This window comes from Gracilinanus agilis, chromosome 5 (genome assembly GCF_016433145.1).
Source record: "Gracilinanus agilis isolate LMUSP501 chromosome 5, AgileGrace, whole genome shotgun sequence".
NCBI lineage: Eukaryota > Metazoa > Chordata > Mammalia > Didelphimorphia > Didelphidae > Gracilinanus > Gracilinanus agilis.
Genome location: NC_058134.1, coordinates 272,536,563 through 272,563,391, shown reverse-complemented (window position 1 = coordinate 272,563,391; position 26,829 = coordinate 272,536,563). Strand labels below are relative to the sequence as shown.

The window sequence follows — 26,829 nt, the reverse complement described above, 5'->3', positions numbered from 1 at the left end:
TCTCTCAGCCTGACTCTCAATCCACTGAGCTACCCAGCTGCCCCTGTGCGTGTGTTTTAAAAAGAGAAAGGATTTGATAGAGGGCATTAATTTGGAGTCTCAGGACCTGAGTTATAATCCTAGCTTTGCCACTTAAAACCTGGGTGATCTTTTTTTTTTTTCCTATTATTTTTAAACTCTCACTTCCCGTCCTAATATCAGTTCCAAGACAGAAAGAGGCAAAGCTTGGGCAACTGGACTGGAACTAGGGACTTGCCCAGGGTCACACAGCTAAGAAGTTCCTGAGGTCAAATTTAAACCCAGTTTCTCTGGCTTGGCTTTCTACCCATGTGCTGCCTAGCTGTCTCCTACTTCTGTGATCTCAGGCAAATCTCCTAACTTTTCTTGCTCTTACTCTCCTCATCTGTAAAGAAAATGGGTTCAACTAGATCAGAAGTGTCAAACATGTACCCCCAAATACTCCTGATTGCAGTCAAACCAGATAAAAATGTAATTGGAAGGGGCAGCTAGGTGGCTCAGTGTATAGAGAACCAGTCCTGAATATGGGGACAGATCCTGGGTTCAAATTTGACCTCAGACACTTTCTCACTGTGTGACCCTGGGCAAGTCACTCAACTCCATTGCCTAGCCCTTATTGATCTCCTGCCTTGGAACCAATGCACAGTGTTGTTTCTAAGACAGAAGTTGAGGGTTTAAAAAATATAAATGGGAAAGACTTAAAATAAACAAATGTACAATAAAATATTTTAAATTGTCACTATGTGGCTTACAGGATTTTCATACACAGATTAGTGGCCTCTGATTTTAATTTGAATTCGATGCCATTGTACTCGATGACCTCTAAAATACCTGCCCACGCTCTCTAGAGCTAGTCTTAGACCTCTGTGGTCACCATCTGATCTACATCTATGATTAATCCAGAGTGGCTCTAAGATGTCCAGGCTCACTAGCCCTTGGTGATCCCTTGCCCACTGTTCTCCTGGGATACCTATTTGATTTGGAGACAAATCTCTTACACAGAAGTTCCCATGATTCATTTTCCTTTCCGGAGTTTCCCCCAAACACTACCAAAACAATCGACATCTAACCCTACCTACAATTTTTAAAAAACAATTAAAAATTTTATTTCTTCTAAGTTTATGTGAAAATAATGTTTAACTTTTGTGTTTCTTTTTATAATTTTAAGTTCCAAATTCTTTTCCATCCTTTCTCCCCCCCCCCATTGAGAAGGAAAGCAATTTGATAAACCTTCTTAATGATGTTTAACAAATCCATTTTAAAGTTTCTAAATCCATTGTATGCAATTGCACTGTTTCTTGGGCACAGTGCTGTTTTCAAATTCCAGAGAACAGGGCAGTTAGGTGGCTCAGTGGATAAAGAGCCAGGTTTGGAGATGAGAGTTCAAATGTGGCCTCTGACACCTCCTAGCTGTGTGACCTTGGGCAGGTCATTTAACCCCAGATGCCTAGGCTTTACGTCTCATCTACCTTGGAACTAGTACTTAATATAGATTCTAAGACAGAAGGTTTAAAAATAATTTCAGAAAAGACCTTCATGTTAAAGAATCAAGGCCTATGAAATGTCCATTCCAAATCTGATTTAAATAGATCTCAATTATAACTGACCTGTATTTCATCATTTACTTTACTGCATCAATGAGTCAAAAGTTGCTAACAGAAAGTGGCCCTTAGTTACAAGATATCCTCAACCTCTGGAGGCAATGGGATATGACAGGAAGTTAGGAGAAATCTTGGGGCACATTCTAATATATATTAGCTTCCACTCACTTTTGTTACAGTGTCGTCCGTGCCAGCCTTCCCTACATTGGCATTTATTGGGTTCCTGGCAGGTCCCGTGAGTTCCACAACCAGGCTCGCAGATGGCTAGAATCATAGGATATCACAAAGACAGCTTTTTGAATTGTTTTTAGACAGAATCACAGTTACTTTTCCTGCTGTACTAGAGAACGGCTTGGTTTGAACCTCATCCCCTTCAAGAGGTGATTTTTTTTCTTAAGTCTTTCTTCAGTAGAAAGCTGATTTAGCATAGAGTCCTTTCAGATATCTTTGAGATTTAAACATAAATGATGCCTACCTCCACAAAAGGGGGTCAGTGGCTGACATTTTCTTTTCTTTTGGGAAACTTGTAATATTTAGAGAGTTCACTTTGTCCTTCCTCTCTTCATTCCCTCCCTCTCTCTCCTTTTCTTCTCTCTCTCTCTCTCTCTCTCTCTCTCTCTCTCTCTCTCTCTCTCTTCCTCCTTCCCTCCCTCCCTCTCTCTCTCTCTCCCCCATTTCTCTCCTTTCCCTCTGTCTTCTTTCCTCCACCTCTCTCCTTTCCTGCTCTCATTTCCCTCCCTCTATCCTTTTGCCTTTTCTCCCCTCTCTCCTTTGCCCTTTTCTCCTTTATCTCCATTGCCTTTCCCCCTCTCTAATACCTTTTTCTTGTTCCTTTCCTTTTCTTGTCTCTCCCTTGCTTTTCTTTCTCTTTTCTCCTCTTCTTTATAAGTTTTATAAGCTTGGAGTTTAGCTAACTCTAAGAGCTGTCACATCAATAAAACTTATTTATTAGTGAAGACAAGTTAAGATGCTGCCAGGCTAGCAGTACGGTAAGTACAGAAGTGATGTCACAGGTGACATCTTTTATTTCCCCCATTACCAGACTGATCAGGTACTTACGCTTGGAGCAGAGATCGCCTTGGTAGCCTTTGGAACACTTGCATTTATTTTTCCCAATACATCTCCCACCATTTCTACAGACTTGCTGGCATTTGCCTAAAAGAGAAAATCATGCATATTAAAAAGGCATTTAGTAGAGGCAGCTAAGTGGCGCAGTGAGAGAACCCTAGGCCTGAAGTCAGGAGGATCTGAATTCAAATAAAGCCCCAGACACTTTCTAGCTGTGTGACCCTTCACTTAACCCAGTTTGCCTAGTCTTTGCTCTTCTGTCTTAGCGTTATTATTACTAAGGCAAAGGTATGGTTTTTTTTTAAGCATTTAATAGAGCTAAGTGCTAAGACCTGAAATCAAATATTGCCTCAGACACTAATTAGCTGTGTGTCCATTTAATCTTTCTTAGCCTCAGTTTTCCCATCTGGAAAATGGAGATAATAAAAACACCTAACTTAGAGGGTGGTGGTAAGGACCAAAGGAAATAACATATGTAAAGTGCCTTAAAGTACTACCTAAAAACCTTAAAGTACTACCTAAACACTACTTACAGTGATTTAAGAGATAATTCCATTTTTTTAAAAAAAGTTGAGCTATGTGGAATGTGGAAGAGAAATATTTGGAAATACGGATTTTTTCCTGTGTGTTTTAGATTATTTGGGTCCATAGATTCAGACCTAGAAGACATCTCTGATTTCATCATATTTTCATATGAGGAAGTTGAAGTCCAAAGAGGTCGAATAAGTTGTCCAAAATCACACAGATAGTAAACAACATAACCAGGATTTGAATTCAGGATCCTCTGACTATATCCACCACCCTGATTTCCAATCTTTACTTTGAATTTTTTTTGGGGGCATACCAGTTATTTCCTTTTCCTGTGAGTATAGTTAAGAATACCTTTTATTGGTAGCAGCTGGGTGGCTCAGTGGATTGAGAGCCAGAGACAGGAGGTCCTAGGTTCAAATCTGGTCTCAGACACTTCCTAGCTGTGTGACCCTGGGCAAGTCACTTAACCCCCATTGCCTAGCCCTTACTACTCTTCTGCCTTAGAATGAATACATAGTATTGATTCTAAGACAGAAGGTAAGGGTTAAAAAAAAAAAAAGAATACCTTTTATTCTACAAAAGATATTTATGTTGCATAACCCTGGGTAAATCACTTAATCCCATTTGCCTCGCCCTTGCTCTTCTGTCTTAGAGTTGTTTAAGACAAAGTAAGGGTTTAGGGCGGAAAAAAATGAAATTTATGTCTATCAAAGTTTTGCAATCTGAATCAAAGAAGTTCAGGGTTGGAAGGGACTTTAATGGCCATACAGTCCAATCCTTATTTGAAAAAGAATCCTTTCTCTTTTATAATAACAAATAGTTTTCCAGCCTTTACTTGAAATCAAGGGACAGAGAACCCACCACTTCTTTTTCTTTTTTTTTAAACCCTTACATTCCATCTTAGAATCAATACATGCATTGGTTCCAAAGCATAAGAGTGGTCAGGGCTAGGTAATGGGGGCTAAGTGACTTGCCCAGGGTCACATAGCTGGGAAGTGTCTGAGGTCACATTTGAACCCAGGACCTCCTATCTCTAGGCCTGACTCTCAATCCACTGAGCCACCCAGCTGTCCTGCCCCCCCGCTACCCCCAACCTCTTGAGGCAGTCCATTTCCCTTTTGGAGCTCTCTTATCATTAAGGGAAAAGTTTTTGACATCACATTTAAATGTGTTTCTTGGCAATTTCCAGTCATTGCTCCTAGATCCTCTTAGGATCAAACAGAACAAGACGAATCCCCATTTCTACCAATAAGTCCAGTCCTTGAAGTCAGCTCTTATGTCTCCCTTGAGCTTTCTCTTCTCCAGATTAAACATCCACTGTTCTCTCTGTTGGTATAGATTTTAGGTTGGTCTCCATCCTACTTGCTCTCTTATTTAAAAATGTTCTTTCTCAACTGTGGCACCCAGAACTTAACACAATACTCCAGATGTAGTCTGACCAAGACTTAGTATAGTCACCTCCTTATTCCTAAAAGCTGTATCTCTCTTAGTGTAATGCAAAATTGCATTCACTTTTTAGGTGCCTATATCCCCCTGCTAATTCATATTGAACTTGTTGTCCACTAAGAGCCCCAGACCCTTTTCATACACACTGCTATTTAATCATGTCTTCACTTTTTATACTTTTGACATTTCTTTCTTTCTTTTCCTTCTTTTCTCCCTTTCTTTCTTTCTTTCTTTCTTTTTCTCTCTCTTTCTCTTTCTTTCTTTCTTTTCCTTCTTTTCTCTCTTTCTTTCTCTCTTTCTTTCTCTCTTTCTTTCTCTCTTTCTTTCTTTCTTTCTTTCTTTCTTTCTTTCTTTCTTTCTTTCTTTCTTTCTTTCTTTCTTTCTTTCTTTCTTTCTTTCTTTTTCTCCACCAGATCTCCTACTTGCAGGTTACTCTCAGGATCAAAAAAAGTAACCAGGTTGTGTGGAAAAGCTACAGATTTACTACTCACAACTGTAGTCCCTGATCCTTCATTGATGTGCTTCTCATTTAAGGAAATCAACCAAGATGGTAAACTCTTAATCAAGAAACATTTATTACTACTATTACTACCACTACCACTGCTGCTACTACTACTAGCTAATGTTTACATGGTGGTTAAGGTTTAGAAAAGGCTTTATATTTAAGAATTCTCATTTAAACAAATCAGCCCAGATTGTTAACTCTGAATCATAAAACATTTATTACTACTACAGTTACTACTTAATGTTTACATAGTGTCTAAGGTTTACAAAAGGCTTTATAAATAGAGTCTCATTTGATCTGCATAACAATCCTGGGAGGTAGGTGCTATTATTATCTACAGATGAAGAAACTGAGATGGACAGATTTAAGTGTCTACAGCTGACTTTGAAGCCAAGTCTTTTTAATTTCAGGCCCAATGTTATATCCATCGAACCACCAAACTACTTCCTAAAAGAAGGTAAAGCCATAGTAAGCAAAACATAGCAACACAACCATAAACCTGGGTCACACTCAGTAGATGCTGTGATCATGGGGGATAACAGGCACAAACTTACAGAAACTCAATAGTGAGGCACATGAGTGGGAAAACAGGTGCCTGAGCAACTCAAAACTCTGGACCACAGTGTGAATGTCTTTGGTCTCTTTGGGGAACAGTGAAGCCCACAGTAGGGTGGGCCTGCTTCCCTTCTTTCTCCTGCAGGATGGCGATACTTCTCTGCTATTTTTAGGCTGCTGAAACAGTGTTAGCTTCTTTTATTAAGCAGTGTTCTTAGCCTGGGATCTGTAGAGAGTCTGATGTCCACTCTCTTGTTTGGACATTTAGTGTTAGACTCTTTAAGTGAAAATGAAATCCGTTTAAGCCTGTGCAAAGCTCTTCAGAGCTGCTGTGTGGCCAATGAGCTCCCTTCCAAATTGGAAAAGTTTTTATGTTTTGGGTATCCTCCTCTTGAGCCAAAGAGCACAATGGCCCACATAGGAAAGCTCTGAATGTGTTATTCTTTCTTTCCCTTGATTCTTTTATTTTAATATTCATTACAAAAGCCTCTGATATAGCCTCAGAGAAAGATTGAAAGTGTCATTCCAAACAACTTCCTTCCTTTAAATGCTTTTATTCTCCATCCCTTATTCTATGCTTCCTGTTTAGTAAATGCCTTGGAAAGGTAGATTCACCATAAACTTTTTGTCCTAAGGACCTGTATGTTTGGCTGAGAAGGGAAATACATTGCAGCATCAAAGATGATGAACGCCTTCCTCCCCTCACTATTCAAACAAGTGGATCCATTCAATAACTAATCAGAATGCTAGAGCTCAACAAGAAGCTCAAACTGACATCAGGGGCCTACTTCACTCTGAAGGTGACTAAGGCCATTGTACCTTTTGCCCTTAATGAACCTGAGAAATTTTGTAAAGAGGATTTTCAATTAAATATCCTACAAACCTTCTTCATTCAACCATTAAGTCTGAAAGGGGGAATTTGCTAGCTTTGAATAAAATTGAGAATCATTTTCCATGTATTTCTAATTGATGCCTTCCAACCTGTATCCAAAGAACTAGTAGCCTTGGTGGTGTATTAGATAACTCCCTAAAACAAGGGCTTTACACTCAAATCCTATCTGGACAAGGTAATCTTATATGTTCCCCCTCTTCCCAGTCTTCAGCAAAACACAAACAAAAAAACCTACCCCATGACCATTCTTTTCATTATGAAAAAATATATGATTTTCAGAAAAGCAATGTAAAGAAGTATAATTCTGGAGTCAAAATACACAGGCTCTTATGGCCTATGTTAGCAAATCATTTACTCTCTCTTTTTTTTCTTCTATAAGATCAGAAGTCTAGTCTAGAGGTCCTCTGAAGTCCTTTCTTGCCCCCAATCCTATGAATAGCTAGGTGAGAATTTCTACTTGCTTCCCAATAAATACTTCATCCTCCTATCACATAAAACTGGAGTTATTCATCTGTAGTGGCAAAGTCATCTATTTTGTACCCCATTATTGATTACAAGTAAGACATGGATGATAATCAGTGATCAGCCTGAGTATTCTAAGAGTTCCATTTCCCTCTCCCTCACATTCCATGAAGTGTCAAATTGCCAACAGGGGATGTGCCCCTGGTCAGGAGAAGGAGCATAAAGTCCATTGGGGTCACAAGAATTCTTTTGCAATGATTTTGCTGGGGCAAGTTCAATGAATCCATTGCTCTTCTTAAAGAGCATGGATAGGAACAATATTCCAACAGCAAGAATTTTGATTATTGCCCAGGGTGGTGCCAGGCATGGTGACATGTGCCTATTATCTGTAATATTTGGTAAGCAGAAGATGGTAGAACACTTGAACTCTAAGGTTTGATAGTACATTGGAAAAACCAATTTGTGGTAAGTCTGGCACCAACTGGTGAGCCTTCAGGAACAGGGAAGGGGTAGAAGAAAGTAGGTAGTAGGGATGGCAGGCTGTACCTAAGGAGGGACACATAGGCTCAGGTCAGAAACAGAGGAAATCAAAACTCCCATGACAGCCAATAGTGGGACCTCTAAGTCGTGGTAGTGGTTCACTTTCAGTTAGGGCAAGATAGGGACATCCCATCTCAAACACACACCCACACACATATACACACACAAACAAACGCACACACACACAAACCATAAAAACACAAGCATATGTGTGTATATGTATATTAAACAGGAAAAATATAAGTAAAAGAATTTCAGATCCTTTCAGTTAGGCAAAACTTCAGTTAGGTTAGAAAAAAGGGTTCAAGGAGAGCTTTCCATCTTGGCTTCATGGGGAAAATTTGCGCCTATGCTCAAAGTATATTTAATACTGACTTCAACTCTGTGAAAGAATTTTCCAGTCCACAAAAGGATTGCATATACCTGGGAAATGCCTTCCAAAAATAGAGTATTATAATTAAGAAAATCATTTATCAACCTGATTCCCCTAAAAGAACATGCTGTATGGATAAAAAAGTTATTCCTTAGGAAAAAAATTATTTTAAAATTAATGAATAGTTAATAGAGAGGAATTTTGGCACTTCTGCTATTTTCTCACTTTCTTAATTGGCAAATGTTGGCACAGTGGCTAACACATAGTAGGTGATTTTTAAAAATCTTACTTTCTGTCCTAGTAACAACTCTAAAACAGAAGGGCAAGGGCTAGGCAAACAGGGTTAAATGACTTTCCCAGGGTCAAACAATTAGGAAGTATCTGAAGTCTGAGTTGAACCCAGGTCCTCCTGACACTTAGGTCTGGTCCTCCATCTACTGTGCCATCCAGCTGCCCCCATATAGGAGGTGATTAATAAATGTTTGCTCCCTTCTCCTTCTGTAGAGAACATAATACACATAGATGTTATATACTAGTACTCGGAGGGTTTTTTTCTTTAACATTAGAATTCTTGTGAAAGTTTCCTCCTTCCCCTGTGGAATATGAATGAGCATTTCAAATGCAGAATCCTGAAGGAAAATTCTCTTCTCCCTCCAAAGGCTTATTTTGAGAGAACACAAAGCTATTCTCTTGACACTTGCTAGGCAATTAGTGTCAAAACTCCCTGGAAAGATTCATGCTCATTGGCTGGTGTCTAGTAAGAGTTAATTGTTTCTTGCTGCCTTTTGCTTCCATTTCTAGAACCAGCCAAGAATTTCCCAATAAAAATTTCATAGGTAACTCTGCATCTGGAACCAAATGGCATCACAATACCTAGTATCATAGATAAGACTCTCCAATACCTCCCTGGTCGACTAACATTAAATAAATTAGGAAAATTTCCAGTCTCATCTTCTCATTTTCCTCAACTAATTCCTGGGATCCCAGAGTATTCATATGGAAGTAAATGTAGCAGATTTGCTTCGCATCAAAAACTATTCAGGAACCCCCCAAAAAGATCATGTATGACATGTCAGAGATGAGATTTTTCCTATCAAAAAGGAAAAGCTAGGAAGCCATCTCTGGGGATGCCACACTATCACCCAAATTGGGGACATGTCATGGATACAGATATAAAGGCCTGTAATAGCCAACTCCCATATCTAGCCAGCTGTAAATAATATTTCTTAATAAATCTCTTTTGGACACAGAAGCCTTATGTGCGACCTTCCTTTTTCCTTCTTTGGTGTTAATGCTAAGTTAGCACATAATTACTCATTGAGAGAAGAACTTGAAGCCAAATGAATGAATTAAAATGGGGAGAAGAAACTGATGAAGTCTCCTTCTCATTTTAAACTCCCCAAACACAGTCTTCCCCCCCCAATTGCTACAACAAGGGGCCCTAATTTATCTTGGAATGTGCTCTCAATAGTAGGAACAGGAATTTCTCTAGAAGGTCTTAGAGGTGATCAGTTAGCAATATCATGCAAAATGTCCATGTAAGGACATTTGAAGAAAGAGAAAACTCAATCCCTATTTACAAAAAGTTAGATATTGAAATGAGGAGCAGCTAGGTAGCACAGTGGATAGAGCACCAGGACTTGCGTTGGGGAGAATCTGGGTTCAAATCTGGCCTCAGACACTTCCTAGCTGTGTGATCCTGGGCAAGTCACTTAACCCTGATTGCTTAGCCCTTGCCATTTTTCTATCTCAGAACTGATACTAAGACAAAAGGCAAGGGTTTATCAGATCCAATCACCTGCAAGTACCGGGAGGGGGAAGTAAAGGGAGGGAGGGAGGGAGAGAGAGAAGATCAATCATATAACTTAGGAAAACTTGTGTGGAAAAACAATATTGCATGTAATTGATAAAAAATAAAAATATTAAAATGCAAAAAGGGTAAGATTTTTAAAAATACTGAAATGGGAGATAGAACAAATAGACACGAGAAAGAAATCTAGAACCAACTGCCAACTCTATGTGTGAGTTCTAAAAGGGACAGAGAAGTGATGAGAGTTGAGTGGAACTAATAGGGCAAGCTTCATCAAAGAAGAGTAATTAATAATATAAACCATATCCTGACAAAGATCCATGCCCTTTGTGAACCACTGGGATAACACATTAACGCTGTTAAAGGGGGAAAAATGGTTTCTTTCAAATCATTTCACCTAGTCTCTGCAAGTACAAAACAAATAAATTAAGGGTTGAAAGTTAAAAAAAAAAAAAAAAAAAAAAAAAAAAAAAAAAAAGGAAGTCAGTGTTTTCAGGCTTTGAACTTTCTGGAGTCCCTGAAACTGTGACTGTATCAAGTCCCAGTGGTGTTTGCAATAGCTGTTACACAGCTGGGACAAATAAGGACCTGCAAGTTTCCATGAACACATTCCCAGAAAAGGAGGAGAGAAAGGCAGCTTCCTAGCCGGACAAAGGAACAGCAGGAGGAGGCGAGTCAACCAGCTCTCTCTGCTCAGTAGGCTCTAGTTGTAATTCTGGATGCTCAGTGAATATGAAATAATATTGATTTAATATAATAATATAAGCATCAGTCCAGTAACCTGGGATAGACACTTCTGTCGAAAAAGATTAGCTAGAGAGGAATAAGATGTTATGGTTCTTCCTACACTGGGATCAGGGGGAGGGTCCTTCACCTAAGTTATATAAAATGTTCTCTCAGCATTTAAGTAAATATCTAACAAACATTCAAAGAATATGGGATGTTTTAGCAACTGATTTAATTTGTCTACAGCTGATATTCCAATGAGAGCTCAGTGATAACATGGCTGCCAGGGTCAAGGGTTCTAGCCATCCACAAGAGATGGGTTTAGTGGCCACAGTCCATTTTCTATGAAATGCCCACTGTTGACAAGGGGCACTTGGTAAGAGAATGGGGAAGGGGGATCTGGACAACACTCTACCAAGAATAGGCTTGTTTCACTTAGAACATAAAGGTCAATAAATGCATTACTTGCCCATCTAGAAAATACAGGCTAATTTTTTTAAAGGGGCATAAGAATTCCATTCAACAAATATATAAAAATTCAGTAAGGCATTAGCCCAAGTCCAGGATCTGATCCATATTAACTGAGGGAATGGGGGACAAATTGTATCCCTCAATGGCCTTAAGCAATTAATTAACCATGAGGATGAGTGCAAGGTGAAAGAGAAGGGAGCCATTCTTAAAATGACTGAACACCAACACCAACAAATGACTCAGAAGAGGATGCAACAATGTGAACCTCACCAGCAGTAGAGTGGGCAGTGTTAGAGGCTGCAGGGGCAGAAAGAAGTCCAGTTTTATAGGAATATAAAGAATGTGAGGGAACTGGACCCAGGGTGTTCAAGATCTTCAATGCCATAGAGGACAGGGGTCTCCAAAGTGGGGATACTAAAGTAGGGACTCCAATAGGACCATGGAATGTACCTAAGGGTTAAGTGTTTAGTCAATTAGCTATTGGGAAAGATGGACCACCATCTGTGTGAAAGTCAGTTGTATACTTGTCTCCAAAACAAACACACCATCCTTTTTGCCCATTACTGCTCATTACTTGCCCACTTTGACCCTTCGACTACTGGTCTCCAGTGGCCTCCTTAGGCAGTGACCCCTCAGGTCATTTATAGCATAACAGTGACCAGGCACTTGAAGCAGCTTCAAAGACTGACATCCTCACTCCTTTCTCATTGCTTCTAAATTCTGACCCACTTAGATCTCCTCAGGGTTGCAGCACAAATCCCTGAATGGAAGGCTCAGTGCTTCAGGGTAATGGTCAGTGACTCTAAGCTCTTGGAGGTCATGTCTGTCTTATTTCACTGTTGTAGCCCCAGCACCTAGCATAGTGCCTTGTCATACTTAATTCAATTCTTCGTGTCCTCATAATTTCATCTCATGGCTACATGTTTCATCGGCACAGATTATAACCTCTGTATACCTTAATAGGAAGTCTTTGTGGATCATTAGAGCCTAAAACATCCACCACCAGAGGGGAAATCTCCTGATGATGACCTCTGATTCTTGATGAGACACATACTATCTATCACCACAGGCTTATAAATGATGGCATTTCCTCTTGGCAGGAATGACCAGAATTTCGGTTCTTTGACATATATTCAAGAACCAGGGTCATCTCCATGCTGCTATGAGGCCAGGCTAATTTGGGATGCTAGAGTGGCGCTTTGTACACAGCAGACAAGAAATATAAAAAAAAATTTTTTAATTTAAATATAAAGTCATCTCCCCAATTCCTTCCAATTGGGAAATTCTATGGTTGTATAAAATAATGGAACACAGGAAGTCAAGTACTCACTTATCTCACACTGGTCTCCCTCCAGTCCTGGTGGGCAAACACACTTTCCTAAGTAAAAGCAAGTTCCTCCATTAAAGCAAGTTGTTGAACAGTTGGCTGAAAGAGAACAAGAGAGTTCTGTATTAGAGAGTGAGCTTAAACTAGTAGCTTCTAGAAACCAAACTCTATGAACCACAAATGGACTTTTGTTCTATTGTGTAGACTTTCAAAAAATAATTATTTTTTGTTTGTTTGTTACATTAAAATTTCCAGGTATCTCCCTCCCTCCCCTGCTCTCTATGCAAGAGGGAAGGAGGAGAGAGAGGGATGATAATACTAATACCTTATTCTGATCAGATCTGGATAAAAGAAGGAATAAAACAAATAGGTAAAAAGGTAAGGAATTTTGTGTCAACTCTTTGTGACCCCCCTTAGGTTTTCTTGGCAAAGATACTAGAGTGATTTGCCATTTCCTTCTCCAGCTCATTTTATAGATGAAGAAACTAATGCAAGAACAGTAAATTGACTTGCCCAGGAATCATATAACTATCGTCAGAGGTCAAATTTGAACTCAGGAAGATGAATCTTCCTGATTCCAGGCCTAACATTCTAACTATTACTTAGAAAGTCACAAATTAACATTATCTATAGGTTCTACTATATTTTTAAAAAATCCATCCAATATTTCCTAATTACATTTTCATCTGTTTCAGCTGCCTTTTTGTGGCCCTCTAGTTTGACATCTCTGCCTTAACTTTAGGAAAAATATAATTTTTAAGGTATTGTTCATTCTTGAGATGTTTTTCTTTACAGCTAACACTTGCTCACTATTTTCAGATGGAAATATTTTCTTTTTCAATCAACACTAATATTAGTGATCATATCACTGAAAACTGGCCACATTAAAAAACCATTTCTCTAATTTGGTGATTAGGAGTGACCAACCAAATATTTGTTGGTCAGGGTACAGGAACAAAGGATATGGAATCTGAAGACGAGCTCAAATTGTGGATGGCATCCTAACTACTGATGTGATCCCAGCATGTCAACCACTCTAGGCCATCTCTGAAATGGAACACATGATACAGTCTACAGAGTGAAGCAGTTGGAGTCATTTGAACCCAGGTTCAAATTCTGGTACTACTACATATGTGTGTATGTATCTGTATATATAAGTGACTGTATCTCTCTTGGCTTCAGTTACTCATTTATAAAATGAGAGAATTGGATGGTGTGGAGATTTGGATTCAGAGGATCTGGGTTTAAATGCCACCTCTACTAGTTACTGCCTGTATGAGCTTAGGTAAGTCAATTAATTTCTTTGAACCTTATTTCATCAGCTGGAAAATTTGGGGATTGGATTAAATGGGTTCTAAGGTGTCTTGTGGCTTTGAATCTATGATCCTAGGCTAAGTGATTGATCTCTGAAAACCCAGGACCGAATCATAGAAAGTTAAAAGCTAATAACTAGGTGTTAAACTAACTGTAAAAATGTGGCAATGCCTCAGGGATCCATTTATGAAGTGTGTACAAGTCTCTTGAGTGAATTAAGAAGAGAGCAATATCATTGGCCAAAGAACGTCTAGCCATGACCCCAAGCAACCTTTTAAAGACAATGGAGAGGGGCAGCTGGGTAGCTCAGTGGAGTGAGAGTCAGGCCTAGAGACAGGAGGTCCTAGGTTCAAACCCGGCCTCAGACACTTCCCAGCTGTGTGACCCTGGGCAAGTCACTTGACCCTCATTGCCCACCCTTACCACTCTTCCACCTATGAGACAATATACCGAAGTACAAGGGTTTAAAAAAAAAAGACAATGGAGAGGGGCAGCTGGGTAGCTCAGTGGAGTGAGAGTCAGGCCTAGAGATGGGAGGTCCTAGGTTCAAATCCGGCCTCAGACACTTCCCAGCTGTGTGACCCTGGGCAAGTCACTTGACCCCCATTACCCACCCTTACCACTCTTCTACCAAGGAATACACAGAAGTTAAGGGTTTTAAAAATAATAATAAAAAAAATAAGACAATGGAACAACTTGGGATGAAGATAGTTTTAGGAAACTCAGGAGAAGAGATCTGCTAATGAGTATTGTGGAGCAATGCATGGAGCTGAATGGGGCTGAAAGGATACATGGAATTGGGAGTGCAAACATATGGGAAGAGGTAGCAAGGGGCTAAGCCTGGGAGAATGGAGGCTGCTTGAGACAACTGGGTCAAGGGATACTGGGATAGATGCTGTGTCATTGGAATCCTCCACAACTATGGACCTCGAAGTAATAATTCTGTATTTCCTTTCTACCCCTGAAATCTTTCCCCTTCAGATATGAGGACAATTTGTTTATCTTTCTTTGTTTTAAATGTTTATTTTGTTTTTATAAACTGTGTGAACTCTGGGCATTTGTGAGTCTGGGCATACTTATTGGGAATATGGTTGGAAGGCAATAATTAAGGAGAAATATCCTCAGGGAAAACAGAGATCAGGATATTTTGCCAGAATGCCCTCTATGACTTGGGGGCTCAGAGCTAAAACCAAAACAAACACTTCCTCCCTTGAATTTTAGATCCCTTTTATACAACTTCCTAGAGCAGAGAAAGAATGTTTATACTTGGGAAAACTATCTAGGCAATGAGCTAATAGGAGGGTAGGTATGAATAAGAATGTCTAAATTACTCTACTTACCACAGTGCCCCATACTACCTCTAAAGCTACATTCCTATGGGGTTTTTTTGGTGGGGGTGGAATCAAAATTCCTGCAAGTAAAAGCTAATATTTAGTAAAAATTAGTCTTGGTATGAGGAGAAATAAAAGGATATAATTTTATTTTTTATTATTATTCAAAGTTTTACCAGAAGTCATGGGATCTTAGCAGATTTCTTAAATGACAAGTTATGATGTGTGGGAAAAGATGGAGACAGGAGTGGGAAATTGAAGGCTTACTAAGTTGAAGTTAATTTGACTGGGTTAAAAGAGGCATATGGGAGAGCAGAAGGACATGAAAGATATAGCAGGGGGAAGTAGGTTGTTTGAATTAGTCAGGAGACATAGTGTCATGAGTTAGGACTTGATGAAGAGGATATCTTGAATATAGGAATGGTTTTTAAGGAGAGACAAAACATGATGAAAATACTTGGAAATGGCAGAGAAGGAGAAATAAGACTGGGGAGGAGAATGGGGGAGGAGGAAAAAAAGAGGAGGAGGAAGAAGGAGGTAGGAGAGAAGAAGCATTTTGGATTAATGTCTCAAAGAGATCAAATAAGTAAAACTCTAGTCTCTATATCTGGTACTCAAAGCCTCCACAATATGGCACCATCTTATTTTTCCAACCTTATCTCACACTCCACACAGTATCAGCCAAACTGTTGTACTCTGTACCCAAATAAGCCCTGTGTTTTCCTTCTCCTGTCACTTTGCTTACTCTATTCCCTAGACTTTGTATACCTTGTCTATATTTTCTGTGCCTGTTAAATTCTATCCATCCTTAAAAGCCCAGATCAAATGCTACATTCTTGAGGAAACCCTCCCTAATTCCTCCATCAATAACAACTTTGTCCCTTAGATTTCCCGTGACACTTATTTGCCTCCTTAATGCAATGAGAGTCAAGCGTAGAGATGGTGGAAGGTCCTGGGTTCAAATTTAGCCTCAGTCACTTCCTAGATGTGTGACCCTGGACAAGTCACATAACCCCAATTGCCTAGCCCTTACCACTTTTCAGTCTTAGAACTGATACTAAGATGAACGTTTTGAGGTTTTTTTAAGTGGGTTGTGTATTTTCAGAGAGCTAGTTGTAAAACTTTTATAAGCACACCACCAGGGCAGATAGAAGGAAAAGAAACATAGGAAAGAACACTGAGATTTTTCATGTGGAAATGAATGGAGACATCCATCAACTAGCATGACATGGAAGCTGGATGTGATGATGTGGTAATGTGCTGGCTTTCACTGCTCACCCCGGCAAGGGATTCTCCAAGGGATGCTTCATCTTCCTCTCCCATTACTTCCTGTCCATTCTTTGGAGCTTTGTTGCTCAAAGTGCCAGAGGGAGAGAAAATGGAAAGAAAAGATGCAAACTTCTAAAACCAGGCAATTTGGCCACTTTTTACTAGCTCTGGAGGCTTCCATAGAAAGATTTAAAATTGAGTTTTCAGATTATTTGTGGATTTTATTCATCCATGATATTTACCCACAGATTAAATGAGAGTTGTTTGTAGAAGGAAAGAATAGAAAGAAAAACATCAAATGAGTCATTTGGAAGGCCCTCATACTCTTGAAGTAGTGTGGAAAGATCTTCTTTGTGGGCTCAAACTAAATCATGGCAACAACATTGCACCTGCTAGGTGGTGAGCTCTGAGCCTGAAATTCTAAGTCTGAGATGCCCTATTTTACATTGTGTGGCAGAATTGAGTCTCTGGGAACTCAGGGGCCAGCCATGAAGTGGAACTGTGGAGCAGCAAAGGTGACCTGCATCATGTAGTCATGAGCTTAGTATATTTGGTTTTGAGGTCCTTCTGTTTGCTCCTGTATCAATATCCCACTTTTATTTTTTGAAACCTTAATCTTCTGTCTTAGAATCAATATGGTGTATTGATTCTAAGGCAGAAAAGCAATAATGAGGGTTAAGTGACTTGTCCAGGGTCACTGTTAGGAAGTGTCAGAGGTCAGATTTAAACCCAGGACCTCCCATCTCTAGGTCTGGCCAATATACTTCTTGAAGAATGACCCTCCATCTCTCTGCTCTGGGCATTTTCTCTGTCTGTCTCCCATGCTTTTCCTCCTCATCTCTGCCTACTGCATTTCATAATTTCCTGCTGTTGTTCATCTTTCATTTTTGAAAGAAGACCAGTGACATCATGATGAGTCCAGTGAATTGGATTTTAGTGAGGCAGAGTTGTGTAATATCATCAGCCTCACTCTCCAAGTCCAGTGGCAAGACAGAAGTCCCAACTAAAACCCCACCTTCTTCAGGAAGCTCTTTCTAATATCTCTCTCTCTGTCTCTGTCACTCCAGTCCACTCTATCTCTATATCTGTCTGTCTGCCTGTCTTAAACCCTTGCCTTTTCCACCTTAAAATCAATGCAGCATATTGGTTCCAAAGCAGAAGAGCAGTAAGGGCTAAGCAATGGGGGGGTAAGTGACTTGCCCAGGGTCACCTGGCTAGGAAGTGTCTGAGGTCAAATTTGAAATCCACTCAATCCACTGAGTCACCTAGTGAGTGGAAATTAAGAAGAGGAAAATTTAGATTGGAAATTTTAAAACACTACAATCAGGTTTTGTTCTGTTATTTTGTTGATTGTAGACTTAAGAAAGTGATGGAGAAAATGTTGACAATGCAGGTCAAATTTTTAAGTGTATAGTTTTTTTTTTTTATCAAGGAGCTTTTTTTTTAAAATCAGGGAACTGGTTGTTAAACATTTACCAACACAGCACCCATGGGTCCACACCAATTCTACACTACTTGTACAATGAAGGTAGGGAGATATAACCATATATTTCTTCTCTTGGGGCAAGCTTCATCATTTTAATTTTACAGGAGTTTTATAGAGTTCTTTCTATTTACATTGTTGTAGTCATGTATTCAGGAAGGAAGTACAGCTAGGTGGCACAGTGAATAGAGTGCCAGTCTTAGAGTCAGGAAGACTCTTCCTGAATTCAAATCTGACCTGAGACACTTACTTTGTGTGATCCTAGGTAAGTCACTTAACCCTGGTTGCTTCAGTTTTCTCATCTGTAAGATGAGTTGGAAAACGAAATGACAAACCACTCCAATATCTCTGCCAAGAAAACCTCAAATGGGGTCACAGAGAGTTGAACATAACTCAAAACAACTGAACAACAGCCAGAAGTAATTGTGTATATTGTGTTCCTTGTCCTCCTTGCCTTAGTTTGCATTGGGTTTATATGCTTTCTCACATTTCTCTGAATTCACTTAACATTTTTTCAATTTATTATTTATTTATATTTAGCATTCTTTTCTTTTTAAATTTTGAGTTCTGCATTCTTTCCCTCCCTCCCCCATCCACTGAAAAGGCAACCAATGTGAAATTTATTCCTGATGATTCAAAAACCTATTTATTAACATTGCTTCAAATATGTAGAAGGTACTAACTCCATGCCAAGTCTAAAATAAAACAACTTTTCGGGATCTGCTTTTTTTCCTTGAATAAGAAAAGCCCCCTTTGTTTAAGGAGATGAAGAACTTCATTTTTAATGTTCCCAGTCTCTCTACAGGGGCCAAGTGGAACTTCACAAGATTTTCCAAAGAACAGTATAATGTAACCTAAAAACATAGTAGGAAAATCCAAGAGGTAAGTTATTACAGAAAGGGAATGCCTTGGGTTTCTACTCCTTCAACAATGCCTAAGTAGCATTGATGACTTAAAGACAGAAGGAAAAACTCATGCACACACCAAACATTCAGGTGATTGTCTTCAGACAAACCAATAAAATCACATTTCTATAAATAAGTTATCAAGGTATCTGGCTTTTAGTCTTGTGGATTTGGAAGAAAGTGACCCTAACCTTTGAATTAATGAGGCCTAAATTGTGATTTAATGCCACTGAAGAAAGTAATATTGAAAAGGTGTCTCCTCTATTACACGACTGTAAGAACATTAATGGTAGTGGTTGCCACTTAAGAAATGCTCAGTCTCAAGGTGTAGATGATGTGGAATTGTGCCAGGGTGGCAACTATGTGAATGGAGAGAAATGTATATATATATTTATATATATGAGATGTTATGAAGGGGAAAAGGATGTCATAAGATGGTGAGCATGTCACTGGGCAAAGTAACTCCTAATAATTACTTTGATTTCATCTTCATTGGTGCTAAATTTGCCCCTTTCATTTTGACTGCTAGTGATTTGATTTTCTTCATCAGTTGGAGAATGGCTAAACAAGTTGTGGCACATGATTGTGATGGAATACCACTGTACTGTAAGAAATGATGAGCAGATTAATTTAAAAAAAATTGAAAGACCTATATGAAAATATGAAAACTGAAATGAATAGAAACAAAAGAACATTATATAAAGCAACAGCAATATCATTTGAAGAATTATTTGTGGATGTCCACCTTCAGATAAAGAACTGATAAATGGAAATAAGCAAGACACAGTTTTATATATACATATATCTTTTTGTCAAATTATGCCTTCTTTAAAGGGTGAGGGGAGGGAAGGAAAGAGAGAGTTACCTTGATGTTTTAATTTAACAAACAATTACATTTCCATTTTTAAAAAAGATTGTGAGCATGGGCTACTGGAGAGATTACTTTCAACAATAGTAGGAAAGTTCAGAAGAAGGGCATGTTGAACGTAGGGAGAGGAGAGAAGGAGTATGAGTTGTTTTGGACATGCTGATTTTGAGATGTGTATGAGTTACTCAATTTGAGATGTCTAAAATAGCAGTTGGTAATATGGGACAAAAATTCAAGAGAGGGCCCAGGGCTGGATATCCCCATATGGGAAGTTTAAGAAGCAGATTTAGTATAATTGAACTCTTGGGAACTGATGAGATCAATAAATGAGATAGGATAAAGAGAAAAGAGAAGAGGGATCAGGGTAGAACAGAGCTTTAAGGGACACCCTTATTTAGTAAAACTGATATGGACAAAAAGCCAACCCAGAATGAGCCTAAGGAGAAAAATCACTCCATGTGCCCAAGTTATAAATATCTTCTAGGATAATGCCATTCACTATGAGGAACAATGAGAAGATATTTTTCAAAGATACTGAATCATTTTTACATTCATTAAATAAATATGAAGTATTCTGCTACTCTTCTAAAACAATAATTGGTATTACCTTTTTCACAGTTTACACCATAGAATCCTGGTGGGCAGATACACAAGCCAGGAGTAACACAGAGTCCGCCATTCATGCATCGTGGTGTGCAGAGTGCTAATGGGAAAAGAGAATCATGATTCAAGGCTGATATGAATATGGAGCAGGGCCATTTTGCTGTTGTTAGTAGCATAAGCCTATTCATTTGTTATGACCCAACAAGTTTCACTCTCCAAAATGTCAAGTAAGTTGTGATCAGGTGGAGTTTTTGTGGTACAAATTTTGTTATTGATACTATCTCAAACAGTTTCAAAGAAGAGAAATCTAGGACCTTTCCATGGGAACAACTGCTCTATCAGAGAACCTGACACAAAGTAGGAGCTTAATAAATTCTTGTTCCCATAAATTGAACCCATAACCTTTTGCCTTCATTATTTCTGTAATCTTTACTGTAAATATCCAAGCTATCCTTCCCAAATTAAAATACCAAGAAAAAGAATACAATATTTTCCAACAATCATTTCCTTTTGTCATATGAGTTCTTAATAATTAAGCATTTGGGGCAGGTAGGTGGTTCAGTGGATAGAGAGCCTGGCCTAGAGACAAAAGGTCTTGGATCCAAATCTGACCTCAGCAGACATTTCTTAGCTGTTTGACCCTGAACGAGTCACTTAATCCCACTTGCCTAGCCATTATAGCTCTTCTGCCTTGAAACTTATTCTTAGTATTGATTCTAAATTGAAGGTAAGGGTTTAAAAAAAATTAAGCATTTGTCATGATCAGTTGTTTTCCTGTTTGTGTTTTTTTTCTTCTATTTTTCTTTTTTTGGACTGCATTTGTGATTTCCTTGGCTTTTTGGAATTCCTAATGAAGGTGCTACTTCTGTCAAAAAAAAAATGGGAACCTTCCTTGCAACTGAAAGTCTTAGAACATTTTCTGGGGCATTGAAAGTTGACTTTCCTGAGTGTCAGAGGCAGGACTTGAAAATACATCTAATTCTGAAATATATTTTCCTTTCTCTTTCTCTTTTTTTTAAACCCTTGTACTTCGGTGTATTGTCTCATAGGTGGCAGATTGGTAAGGGTGGGCAATGGGGGTCAAGTGACTTGCCCAGGGTCACACAGCTGGGAAGTGGCTGAGGCCGGGTTTGAACCTAGGACTCCTGTCTCTAGGCCTGACTCTCACTCCACTGAGCTACCCAGCTGCCCCCTGAAATATATTTTCTATCCACTCTACCATGTTGCCTCTTTGGGTTGTTGTTGCTCTTAGAAGAGTCGTTATTTAAACAAACATCCCTCCCCTCCAAGGGGACTTCTTATTAAACATTCAATGGTTTTTTTTTATCAGCTTTTAGACTCATGACCATTTTATGATGATATATTATGGTCAGACTAGATATTTGTGCCTAGGGCTAATTTTGAATAACTGGAAAAGAACTTTCTTGAATACATTTAACTTGAGGTTCAATGGCTTTTTAACATTTCACAGGATAGAATAAAGTCCCAGACATATCATAAGCTTATCACGAAGCAGTTACGTGTTTTAATGATGGCAATGTGGGACCTGAGAATATTAGGGCTTTCCAGTTTCTCTCCTACTCAAGTAACTGAAGAAGTCAGGAGACATAGCTCCTTGAGTAAATAATTTCTTTTTCCCTCATAGACATTTTGTAATTTTCTGAGATTTCACTAATACACACTGAAGCACCTATGATAAAGTGACTTAAAGCAAGAGGAGATATGTTTATAATATGTCTGGGTCTCTGTTTCCATACAATTGTGTCATGGGCAAGTTGCATAAAGTCAGTCAATCCACAAAGCTTTATTAAATGCCTCCCTGGTGCCAGGCTGGGAATCAAGACAGGAACTAAACACTGAGATACTGATCTTCCTTACCTTTCTCACAGTGTGGCCCATAGAATCCATCAGTACATTTGCAGATCCGTCTTTCGTTACAAAAGCCTCCATTTCTGCACCCTCCTGGGCATTCAGCTTGAGCAAACAGAAATAATCCTAATATTAAGGCTCTGGCTACATTAAGAAGTTAGATGAATCAGACCCAGCATGAAAACAATCTAACGCTATCATTTTCTCATTAGCATCAATAGCAATAATCCATTCAACAATGATGAATCTTGGGTTCTCGGTATCTCTGCTTGGGACTGTCATCCTTCCCACCCACTCCCATTCTCCATCTCATACAGGCTTCTCCTTCAATATATGAAACTTCACCCAAAGAACTTATGACAAGAAAAGATGGGACAAGGGAAGCACCCAAAACAGTGATCCCGACAAAATTGCTGGATTGAATTACATAGTTAAATATTTCCAATTCACATTTGGAGTCTGGAATGACAGTTCAACTTCAAATTCCACTCATTTCCTTATACAAATATTAAGAGAAATACTCATTCACCATCCCCTTTATTCAAAGAAAACTTTTTATATTATTTATTACACAACTGCCATTTTGGGGGAGCATCTAGCAGTCTACCTGAGAGCCAGGAAGAAGAAGCCAAATGAGATGGAAAGAATTAATAAATGGTTCTCTTTGTCAGTCTTCTATCTATCCCATGCAATAATCAATCAATCATTAAGCATTTATTAAACTACCTATTATATGCCAGGCACTTTGCTAAACATTAACAAACATGAGCCAGTCCCTAAGAGCTATGAGAAGAAATGTAGCATCAGCTTCAATAGCCCCTCCCATAGAGACTCTGGATACTCTCCTGAGGTTTAACGGAGAATTGAATCTTGAAGAGTTACTGTTTAACTATTTTCTGTCATGTCAGTCTGAAGAGGATGTTAGTTTGTGATTCTGTGGTTTGTTTCCACTTTAGTGGAGACACAGACATAAAGAACTTCTTTCCTGAGACTCCTGTCTTATGAAGAAACATTATTAAGAGAATTTCTGGGTGAGTTTGGCTGCTATCTGGAGAAAACAAAATGAGAGAGAGCTGTGTTTCCATAGATAAAAAGTCGACAGTTTCCTAGTTATATGACCCTGGGCAAGTCACTTAGCCTCAAATGCCTAGCCCATACCACTCTTCCACCTTGGAATTGTAAAATTTGAATTAATATCCAATAATTCCAAGTATTATATTTTGTAAGATTTATTAATAATAACTTGAAGTAGAAGAAATAAAAGAACAAAAGTAAAAGCCTGAGTAAAGCCACATGAGTCAAATTCTCCTGCCTGGCACTCACCCAACCACCACAGCCGCATTTCTGGGAGAAGAGAGCGAAGGCGGAGCTACCCACAACTTATATCTTCCCTATGTTAGCATGTTCTGTAGATATGTAACTGATGTGCTGGGAAAGAGAGCAAAATCCTGATTACACAAAACCAACACCTATTATCAATTCTAAGACAGAATTAGATATTTATCAGTTAGAAATTATACTAAGACAGAAGGTAATGGCTTAAATATATATGTATATTATGTATAAACTAGATCACTTTTTTATTATTTGGACTTTTTACTTCATGTTTATTTCTATTTAAACTACCTTTATTCTCTTTGTATTGGTTTTAGTCATTCTAGTGGACTTTTTCCTTAAACTAGGATTTCATTTCACTTTTTAAAAATCACAGTCCATAAAATATTTGACAATTGAGTTTAAATTTAATTACTAAAAATTTCAAACAATTATATGGATTCAATACTAAGTTACTTGAATTTTTTTAAAGGCATTTTAAAAAATCAATCTGTTATATTGTACTTAAAAATAAATGATCTTAAGAAATATGGAAGATATTGTACCTTTTGGCTCATACTGAAAGATTTTTAACATTGAATTTATACATTTTCTGTCAAAATGCACTCAACAATATATACTATAAACTTATTTATGTTGTGAGCTTACATAGACTGACAATGACACAGTTTTTGTCATGTCCTGATTGATATTTAACTTCATTTATCCTCACCATATTACATAGTTATTGGACTTTAGTCACTTAGTTGGAATGAATTTGGTCTGTTGGTTTTGCCTTTGTTGATTTGGATTTACACTTTGCTTTCATTTTTAAAAAAAGAAGACACATATGGGAGTTGTATCTTAAAATAGTCAATGATTTAGCCCATTGGTTTCAACTCACCTTAAAGAAACTCTTGCCTATCATCTCCACCTCCCCTCCGACCTCCTCCATGGAAAGCATGACTCATTTTTTTAAAAATTGCCTTGATTAAATGTGATTTTACTTTTACATAATTAAAAATTCCAAGTCTCTTGGTTTAAAAAGGTGGTGGAGTAGATGGAAAGCTGGACCCAGAGTCAGAAATATCTGAGTTCAAATCCAGTCTCAGACACTTAGTTGGATGATCTTAAGCAAGTCACTTAACTTCTGTCTGCCTCAATTCCCTCAAATTATGAAATGGAATTGCATCTATCACCTAGGTTATGGTGAGGATGATTTGAAATAATATTTGTAAAACAATTTGCATTTTTAAGTGCTATACAAATATTAGATATTGTTATCACTTTAGTCCTAGGTATATTTGCCGTGATGGGCAAACTATGGTCCTCGGGCCAGATGGGGCCCCCTGAAGTGTTCTATCCCAACATTATTCCTAATCTGACAAATACAATGAGTAGGATACAATACAACGAAACTTCGAAAGAGTTGCCTTAGAAACACACTTACAGATGAGCATTTTCTTTTCTTTGGCTCCCTCTTTAAAAAGTTTGCCTATCACTGGGCTAAAGTATACAAGTCTAGTATAATTTGAGTACTTCTTAGTATTTCTTTTTTTTTAATTTAAACATTTATTAATATTCATTTTTAACATGACTCATGCTCCTTCTTTCCCCTTCACCCCTCGCACTTCCCCCACCCATGGCCGATGCACGTTTTCACTGGTTTTGTCATGTGTCCTTGATCAAGACCTATTTCCAAATTGTTGGTAGTTGCATTGGTGTGGTAGTTTTGAGTCCACATCCTCAATCATGTCCACCACCACCCATGCATTCAAGCAGTTGTTTTTCTTATATGTTGCCTCTCCTGCAGTCCTTCCTCTGGATGTGGGTAGTGTTCTTTACCCTCAAAATTGTCCTGGGTCATTGTATTGCTGCTGGTACAGAAGTCCATTTCATTCGATTTTACCACAGTATATCAGTCTCTGTGTACAATGTTCTTCTGGCTCTGCTCCTTTCGCTCTGCATCAATTCCAGGAGGTCTTTCCAGTTCACCTGGAATTCTTCCAATTTATTATTCCTTTTATCACAATAGTATTCCATCACCAGCATATACCATAATTTGTTCAGCCATTCCCCAATTGAAGGACATACCCTCCTTTTCCAGTTCTTTGCCACCACAAAAAGTGCAGCTATAAATATTTTTGTACAAGTCTGTTTATCTATGATCTCTTTCAGGTACAAACCCAACAATGGTATGGCTGGATCAAAGGGCAGGCATTCTTTTATAGCCCTTTGAGCATAGTTCCAAATTGCCAGCCAGAATGGTTGGATCATTTCACAACTCCACCAGCAATGCACTAATGTCCCAATTTTGCCACATCCCCTCCAGCATTCATTACTCTCCCCTTCTTTCATTTTAGCCAATCTGCTAGGTGTGAGGTGATACCTAAGAGTTGTTTTGATTTGCATTTCTCTAATTATTAGAGATTTAGAACACTTTCTCATGTGCTTATTGATACTTTTTATTTCTTTACCTGAGAATTGCCTATTCATGTCTCTTGCCGATTTTTCAATTGGGGAATGCCTTGATTTTTTTTATACAATTGATTTAACTCCTTGTATATTTGAGTAATTAGACCCCTGTCAGAGTTTTTTGTTATAAAGATTTTTCCCAATTTGTTGTTTCCCTTATGATTTTCACTACATTATTTTTGTTTGTACAAAAACTTTTTAGTTTAATATAATCAAAACCATTTAATTTACATTTTGTAATTTTCTCTAACTCTTGCTTGGTTTTAAAATCTTTCCTTTCCCAGAGATCTGACAAGTAAACTATTCTGTGTTCACTTAACATGTTTATAGTTTCCCTCTTTATATTCAAGTCGTTCACCCATTCTGAATTTATCTTGGTGTAAGGTGTGAGATGTTGATCTAGACCTAATCTCTCCCATATTGTTTTCCAAATTTCCCAGCAGTTTTTGTCAAATAGTGGATTCATGTCCCAAAAGTTGGGCTCTTTGGGTTTATCATACACTGTCTTGCTGATGTCATTAACCCCAAGACTATTCCACTGATCCTCCCTTCTATCTCTTAGCCAGTACCGTATTGTTTTGATGACTGCTGCTTTATAGTTTAATGTCTGATACTGCTAGGCCCCCTTCCTTCACATTTTTTTTTCATTATTTCCCTTGATATTCTTGATCTTTTGTTATTCCAAATGAAATTTGTTATAGTTTTTTCTAATTCAGTACAGAAGTTTTTTGGTAGTTTGATAGGTATGGCGCTAAATAAGTAAATTAATTTGGGTAGAATTGTCATTTTTATTATGTCGGCTCGTCCTACCCATGAGCAATCAATGGCTTTCCAATTGTTTAGATCCAGTTTTATTTGTTTGGAAAGTGTTTTGTAGTTGTTTTCATATAATTGCTGTGTTTGTTTTGGTAGATAGATTCCTAAGTATTTTATATTGTCTAGGGTGATTTTAAATGGTGTTTTTCTTTCTACTTCTTGCTGCTCTAATGTGTTGGAGATGTATAGAAATGCTGATGATTTATGTGCATTTATTTTGTATCCTGCAACTTTGCTAAAGTTGTTGATTATTTCTA

At 38.3% G+C, this 26,829-nt stretch overlaps 1 protein-coding gene across 1 annotated transcript in view; it reads right to left on the bottom strand.

The window, feature by feature from the left end:
• Positions 1-26,829, bottom strand: part of WIF1 (WNT inhibitory factor 1) — a 123,883-nt gene that overhangs the window by 1,520 nt on the left and 95,534 nt on the right. Inside the window, exons 5-9 of the mRNA XM_044678782.1 lie at positions 21,977-22,072; positions 20,103-20,198; positions 12,329-12,424; positions 2,679-2,774; positions 1,788-1,883 (exon numbers count right to left, since the gene is read on the bottom strand). Coding sequence (XP_044534717.1) covers positions 1,788-1,883; positions 2,679-2,774; positions 12,329-12,424; positions 20,103-20,198; positions 21,977-22,072 — 480 coding nt within the window. The remainder of the gene's footprint in view (positions 1-1,787; positions 1,884-2,678; positions 2,775-12,328; positions 12,425-20,102; positions 20,199-21,976; positions 22,073-26,829) is intronic.